The 7,281-nt window shown below is 46.8% G+C and overlaps 2 protein-coding genes across 2 annotated transcripts; both read right to left on the minus strand.

The window, feature by feature from the left end:
• Positions 1-375: 375 nt before the first annotated feature.
• LOC141718949 (uncharacterized) lies at positions 376-777 on the minus strand. Its single transcript, XM_074521322.1, has one exon. The coding sequence runs from the start codon at positions 775-777 to the stop codon at positions 376-378; it is 402 nt and encodes a 133-aa protein (XP_074377423.1).
• Positions 778-1,170: 393 nt separating this feature from the next.
• On the minus strand, positions 1,171-4,959 carry LOC141718950 (uncharacterized). Its single transcript, XM_074521323.1, has 2 exons — positions 3,502-4,959; positions 1,171-3,399 (listed from the first exon to the last, which is right to left on the minus strand). Exons 1-2 carry the CDS (start codon positions 4,957-4,959, stop codon positions 1,171-1,173), a joined length of 3,687 nt encoding a protein of 1,228 aa, XP_074377424.1.
• Between the last annotated feature and the right edge of the window lie 2,322 nt (positions 4,960-7,281).

The following is a 7,281-nucleotide window of genomic DNA, read 5'->3' on the forward strand; positions in this document are numbered from 1 at the left end:
TATTTTGATCGCCCCGGGACAGGGGTTCCTTAGGCCTTTTTAATAACAAATGATTAAGGGAAGACAAATGATAGGGCGTTATTCCAGGATTGCCCCTTAAGGCCCTTTATTCGAGTTTACTAATTTCAAATTGTCATAATGGTGTAGTGAAGGATGTTCGAGTTTTGGGAGATTTCCCTTTATGTCGTTCAATTAACAAATTAGAGAAGGGCGGAGGCCGAGGGGTTTATCTTCTTCGGGATCGCCCTCAGATAATACTCGGGCGGCCGCAGCACGTATAAATAAAGAAATTTGACAGGAAATGCATCTTTATTTAGTCAAATGGTTTACATTCTTCACATATAATTCAAATACAAACTTTTAAGAAATTTCTTACTAATAAAATCTTCGAAGGCGACTGGCGTGCCAAGTGTTTTTGATTGCTTCGCCTGACAATGTTTCGAGCTTATAGGTTCCAGGACGAACGACCTCGATCACCTTATAGGGCCCTTCCCAGTTAGGCTGGAGCTTTCCTTGTTTGGCCGGCATGGATGCGGCCAACTCCTTTAGGACTAGGTCTCCTACTCCGAAGGACCTTTTCTTCACATTGGAGTCATAGTGTTGTGCCGCTTGTAGTAAATACCTCATGTTCCTTTGATGTGCGACTTCTCTTTCTTCTTCCAGTAAGTCTACGTTCGCCTTCAACCTGAAGCTATTAGTTTCGACACTGTAGGTCTCGGTTCGGTACGATTCCAAGCCCACTTCAACATGAACTAGAGCCTCAGTTGCATAGGCCATTCTGAAAGGAGGTTCTCCCGTTGATGTCCTAGGGGTGGTTCGGCAAGCCCATAAGACCCAAAGGAGTTCTTCTGCCCATCTTCCTTTTGCCTCGCCCAAACTCTTTTTTATTCCTCAGAATATCACTTTGTTTGCTGCCTCGATTGCCCCATTTCCTTGCGGGTGGGCGACTGAGCTAAATTTTTGTTCGATTCCGAAATGGTGCAGAAACTTTCGGAATTTGTTTCCAATAAACTAAGTTCCATTATCTGAGATGCATGTTTTTGGAATGCCAAATCGGAGAATGACCTGTTCTAAGAAGAACTTTTTTGCGGGTTCTTCGGTTATGGTTGACAGAGGACGGGCTTCGACCCATTTGGTCATGTAGTCGATGGCGATTATGCAGTATTTCGCTTACTTCGTGCTAGTGGGCAGTATGCCAACTATGTCCACGGCCCATAAGGCGAATGGAATTGGGCTTAGTACAGGGGTCATTTCTTCTGGGGGCTGTTTCGGGACGGTGGCGAACAGCTGGCATTGTACACACCTTTTTGCATAGTCACTGGCGTCGGCCGTCAGAGTGGGCCAGAAGAATCCCTGTCGGAGAATTTTAAAGGCGAGCGACCGACTAGCCAGGTGCTCACCGCAAATTCCTTCGTGCACTACCTCCAAAGCCTGTTGTTGTTCTTCGTTGTTCAAACAGCGCAGAAGGGGTTGACTCAGTGATCGGCGATACATCCGCCCATTGATTATTGTGTAGTTCGATGCTCTGTATTTAATTTTCAGCGCATCCTTTCGGTCGGGTGGTAGAATGCCATTTTCCAAAAAGTTCCTGAGGGGGGTCATCCAGTCGCTCCCCTGGTGAATTTCTAGACATTCTTTCTTCTCGATCGAAGGCGTCTTGGCTTCGGTGAGGTAAATAGAACCAGTTAAGTTCTGTGTCTTGGCCGAAGCTAGCCTGGAAAGGGCATCTGCCCTAGAATTGTTCTCTTTTCCAATTTGACTTAGTTCAAAGGTTTCAAATGATAAAGAAGCATCACGTACCTTGGCAGCATAGGCTTTCGTTCGGGGATCTCTTTCTTCATACTCCCCCGTGAAGTGTTTCACGACCAACATGGAGTCACTGAAGGCCCTTAGGTGTTTCGCCTCAAGGCTTCGGGCCAGCTTCATGCCTGCGAGGAGGGCCTCATATTCGGCCTCATTATTTGTCAAAGGGAAGTCGAACCTTATGGCTTGGCATATCTCAAATCCTTCTGGGCTGGAGAGGATCAAGCCGGCCCCACACTTTTTTCCGGCTACCGACCCATCTATAAAAAGCTTCCACTTTCCTGGGATCCGGATTAGTTGTTCATCAGGTGAGAGATCCTTCGGGCCCGAGAATGTGCATTCAACCATGAAGTCGGCCAAAGCCTGGGCCTTAATTGTCGTTCGGGGAACGTACTCGAGATCGAATTCCCCGAGTTCGATGGACCATGCTACGATTCTTCCAGAGGTTTCGGGCCTAGTCAAAATCTTCTTCAGAGGCTGGCTGGTGACAACTTGGACCGTCCAGCCTTGGAAATAATGTCGCAATTTTCGGGAGGCCATAACCAACCCATATGCGAATTTCTCGGCATTCGGGTACCTTGTCTCCGCATCCTTGAGGATATGGGACACGTAGAACACGGGATGTTGATTACCTTCATAATTTTTCACAAAGACGGCCCCCAGAGTTCTGTCGGACACAGCTAGATAAAGCTGAAGAGTTTCCTTCGGATTGGGCCTCATCAAGAGTGGTGCCTTCGTCAAATATTCTTTTACTTCTTCGAACGCCTTTTGACATTTGGGCCCCCACTCAAATTTCTTTGACCCTTTGAGCACGGCGAAGAAGGGAAGTGCTTTCTCGGCTGACCGGGAAATAAAACGCCGAAGGGCGGCGAGCCGGCCTGTCAATTTATGTATATCTCTGATGCATTTGGGAGGTTCCATATTGACAACTGCTTCGATCTTCTCTGGATTCACCTCTATTCCCCGGGCGCTGACCATGTACCCGAGAAACTTTCCACTAGAGACTCTGAAGGTACATTTGTTCGGATTGATCCTCATGTTGTTCTTTCGGAGTGTTTCGAAGCATTCCTTTAAGTCTTCGGCATGATCTCGGAATAGTGATTTTACTATCATATCATCCACGTATGCTTCCATGTTCCTTCTGATCTGCTCTTTAAAGACCTTGTTCACCATTCGCTGGAATGTGGCTCCAGCGTTCTTCAGTCCGAAGGGCATTTTAATATAAGCATAAGTCCCCTTCGGAGTTATGAACGCTGTCGTGGGCACATCCCTATCATTCATAGCAATTTGATGATAACCAGAAAAAGCGTCCAAAAAACTAAGTACCTCATACCCTGCCGTTGCGTCTATCAGTCGGTCGATGTTAGGCAAGGGGTAGTGATCCTTCGGACATGCCTTATTGAGATCCGTGTAATCCACGCACATCCTCCATTTCCCATTCGACTTCTTCACAACCACCACATTGGCTAGCCAGTCGGGATACTCGATTTCTTCGATAAATTTGGCTTCCAATAATTTTTCCACTTCGGCTTCTATTACCTTCTGTCGTTCGACTGCAAATGTCCTCTTCTTTTGTTTTACCGGCTTGGCCTCAGGCTACACATGCAAGCAGTGCGTTGCCGTCTTGGGATCCAATTCGGGCATATCTTCCGGCCCCCAGGCGAACAGATCATGGTACTGCCGGATGACAGCTATTACCTTGGCCTTCAGATCCGCCCCCATGTTTTTTCCAATCCGAACCATTTTTCCCGAATGGCCCGCGTACAATTCCACTTCTTCGGTCTCTGCTGCGGGTTCGGCAATTGGGCTCGAGAGATCGGCCCCAAATTTTTCCAGCTCGATGTTCAATATTTCCCGGCTTCCGCTGGGTTCGGATTCTGCTCGCTTCGTCTTCCCGGTTCCATCTGGCCCTTCATATTCCTGATCCTTCTCAAGGTCTTCGAGCATTATGATTCGGGCGGTTTTCTGATCGCCTCTCATTTCTCCTACCCCTTTTTCAGTGGGGAACTTGAGTTTGAGGTGGGGTATAGACTCCACTGCTTTAAAGGTTGATAAGAAGGGCCTGCCAAATATTGTATTGTACGAGCTTTCAATCCGAACCACATAGAACTTCACCAGCTTCTCGACGGTATACGGTAACTTGCCCAGGAGGACCGGTAGAGTAATCGTTCCTTCGAACTGAATAGGATGTCCTCCGATGGCATAAAGGGGAGCCTCGTTACAGGTCTCTAGTTGTTCTCCCGCCAGGTTCATCTTGCAGTAGGTTTTGTGGAATAGTATATTGGCCGAGCTGCCTGTATCCACCATCACTTTCCATATCTTGTTCTGCCCGATGATGGGATTGATGATCAGAGGGTCCTCGTGCGGGCGAATGACATCCTCGTAATCTTCAGTGCTGAAGGTCATGGGCATGTGGGGCTTTGCCTGTCCGAATTGATACAGATTGTACACCTGTCGGGCATACTTCTTCTTCGTCGTCATGCTATCCTCATCCAGGATGCTTACCCCATATATAGTTTTTACTTCGCCCCTTATCCTGTCCCTTCGCTCTGGCTCATCGGCCTCTACTTCCTCCTCTTGGTTCTCCTTCGGCCCCAACCTATCTCTCAGATCTCGAACGAACTGATTAAGCTCACCGTCTTTGATCATGCGTTCGATGAGCTTTTTGAGGTGATAACATTCGTCAGTGTTATGCCCCTTGTCCCTGTGATAGTCACAGTACTTATCGGGGGTTTTCTTGTGGTTCGGGACCTTCATCTTGGTGGGACGAACAAACCTTGGCTTGCCCTTTATCTCATGGAGAATCTTGGAGATCGTCGCATTCAAAGGAGTGAACACGGCCGAATCTCTATCTCGACGTCGTTCGGCCCCACGATCTGTTTTTTTCCTTCCTTCTTTCCTGCTATCCCTCCGGTCAGATCCTGATCTTGAGCCCTCATATCTGTCGGCTCGCTTTGATTTGTCGTCCCTTCTTGATTCTTTATATCCTCCAATACTTTCCATCTTTCGGCGAATATTCTCGCCTCTTACATATATATCATTTAGGGATTTTGGGGGAAAATCGTAAAGAGATGAGTGAAGCTTTTTACCTTTATAGGGGTCCAGCCCCGCCGTTAGGAAGCCCATAGCTTTGATTTTGTCCAGGTTAGTGACCATCCCCGCTTCTTCCTTGAACCGAGCGAGATAATCTCCCAGCTCTTCATTCGCCCTCTGCCGACAGTGGACCAAGGCTTCGGTATCCTTCGCCTTTCGACATAGTTACGAGTAGTACTTTAAGAACTTCCTCTTCAACTGCTCGTAAGACCCGATGGACCGAGGTTTCAGGGATTTGTACCACATCGAAGCACACCCTTTGAGATAAGTCTTGAATATTTTACACAGCATGATATCGTTGTGGCCCATCCCAACCATCAGGAGTTCATAATTTTCACAGTGATCCTCGGGGTCTCCCTTCCCGTTGAACTCGCTCATCTTGGGGAATTGTCTCTCTTCGCCCGAAGGGGGTCGGTATAGCTCAATCTTTTGTGTTACAACAGGTTCTCAATCGGGCCTCCTATCACCGAACAGGGCCTTCTCTAAGCGATTGAGCCTGAGGCGAGATTCATCGGGCTCCTCATCTGAATCATAAGAGTAAGGTTGCTTAGCCCTCTTCCTTCGGGGATGCGAATCAGAGTCAGACTCATCTTCTTCGTCATACGCCCTACGTTCCCTTCTATCTTTATTCGCTCTGCCGGTCTCGTCGGCCCGCATCGCTTCCCTCAAGGTTCGTTCTTGCAGTTCAATTTCGCCCATTTGCAGTTGCAGGGCCTTCAACCGGAGCGCATCAGCTTCTCTTTTCTTGGCTCGCGCTTCCACTTCCTTGTCAACTTGATCAACTTTGGCCTTACCCTTCTCTGCGGCCTTCTCTGCCCGGATCTTTAGGAGTAAGGCCTGTTCTTCGGGGGTTAGCGTAATAACCCCGTCCTCGTCAATTAGGGAGGACGGTTGTCCTTTGTCGGTGAAACCAGACGGCAGTGAATGTTCATGAATTGTTTCTGTCATAGTCTCGTTATCAACTTGTAACTCTCGTATTTCCCACAGACGGCGCCAAATGTTACGCCCAGATCCTTTCATTCGCTCAAACAGGCTTCGGCTGGATTGAAGGTGGCTTCGGCCGTTCCTGAAAGTGAAGAGAATGCGAGGGTTTGTACCCTCGATTCACCTCCGGTGTGAGAATCAGAATCTGGCTGTAAAAGTAGGGTAATAATACAAGAAAAGCAGAGTGTTTACGAGTGAATGTGTGTCCGTTTTGTCTTACTTCACAAGGGTTTTTATACCCAATTCTGCCTTGAATATCCAGCCGTTACAAATCATTAAGGGAGTGAAAAAGGGGCGTTATGTCCCTTGTTCTGTCCAACGGTCTGCGAGTAGTGGGCATTGACCTGGGCTTTCGTGGGCCTTCGCTTTCGTGGGCCTTCGCTTCGCGAGCCTGGAGGTCCTTCGGCCCAGTATCTTAACCGCACATTGGGCCTTCGTTCAATGGGCCATGTTGGGTTTATAGCCAACGGGTACAATAATGTAGAAGCTATATAAAATACAGAATGAATTGAATTTGAAGCAGGAACAACAAGAAACATAGAGCAGACTAAAGATTAAGCAATGTTGAGCGGATGCAGAACATGAAATCATAAAAAATTAACATTATGTGTACGGCATAAAAGTGGATGATACACAGAGGCCAAAAACAGGAAGAGGATAAAAGTTTGACTCATTAGCTACATGCATCGGTCCACGTGGTTAATGGTAAGGGGATGATTATGCACGGAGAGAAGTTAGAAGGGGGGAGAATGGGCAAATTTTAAGTGCACGTCCGGGACAAGGTGCATAGAGTCATGGTCGAGCCAGGACCGCACCCTAGTGTCGGACCTCAAAAACGAATATTTGAATTGACAAGGAAATTGCGAATTGACAGCTCCTCCTCCTCCCCCCTCTAGCTATGCTTTAATATCTATCTCTTGTCTCCTCACTCCTCTGCCACATCCAAACATTCAGAGCTGTACTACATCTATAAATATACACATATGTCAAATGTATAATGTATCTGTATAAGTTTTTGTATATGGATGCATCTTGCATGTGTAGATTAAGAGTTGAATTTATTTAAGTGATTGAGTGTCCAACTCGTGAAAATATATGGTTGTGAATTTGATTCCTTATTCGATATTATCAAATTTCATCTTCTCCAAGTAATTTCATCACTATTTCAAGTAAAAATAAAATAATATATATATCATACGCCTCCCGCCTTCGAGACAGAGTGATTAATTTCCTGCTTGGTATTGTTGTTGTAGCAAAATTAGGAAAATTATCGTAGTTAACCCGCAACCGTTACCCTTTACATGCGCATTGGGTAAATATTATGGGTTCACGCAATAACCTGCAAACCACGTGAACCAACATAAACCGCATTTAAGCGACATGCTCTGACTCAGGAGATAG

This window comes from Apium graveolens, chromosome 4 (genome assembly GCF_009905375.1).
Source record: "Apium graveolens cultivar Ventura chromosome 4, ASM990537v1, whole genome shotgun sequence".
Classification (NCBI taxonomy): domain Eukaryota; kingdom Viridiplantae; phylum Streptophyta; class Magnoliopsida; order Apiales; family Apiaceae; genus Apium; species Apium graveolens.

Bases quoted from the DNA above. Each gene is read 5' to 3' on its own strand.
- LOC141718949 (XM_074521322.1), bottom strand. From the start codon at position 777: ATGGCCTATGCAACTGAGGCTCTAGTTCATGTTGAAGTGGGCTTGGAA.
- LOC141718950 (XM_074521323.1), bottom strand. From the start codon at position 4,959: ATGGTCACTAACCTGGACAAAATCAAAGCTATGGGCTTCCTAACGGCG. The intron at 3,400-3,501 runs GTAATAGCTGTC...TTGCATGTGTAG, and splicing joins GGGCGGATCTGAAGGCCAAG to CCTGAGGCCAAGCCGGTAAA.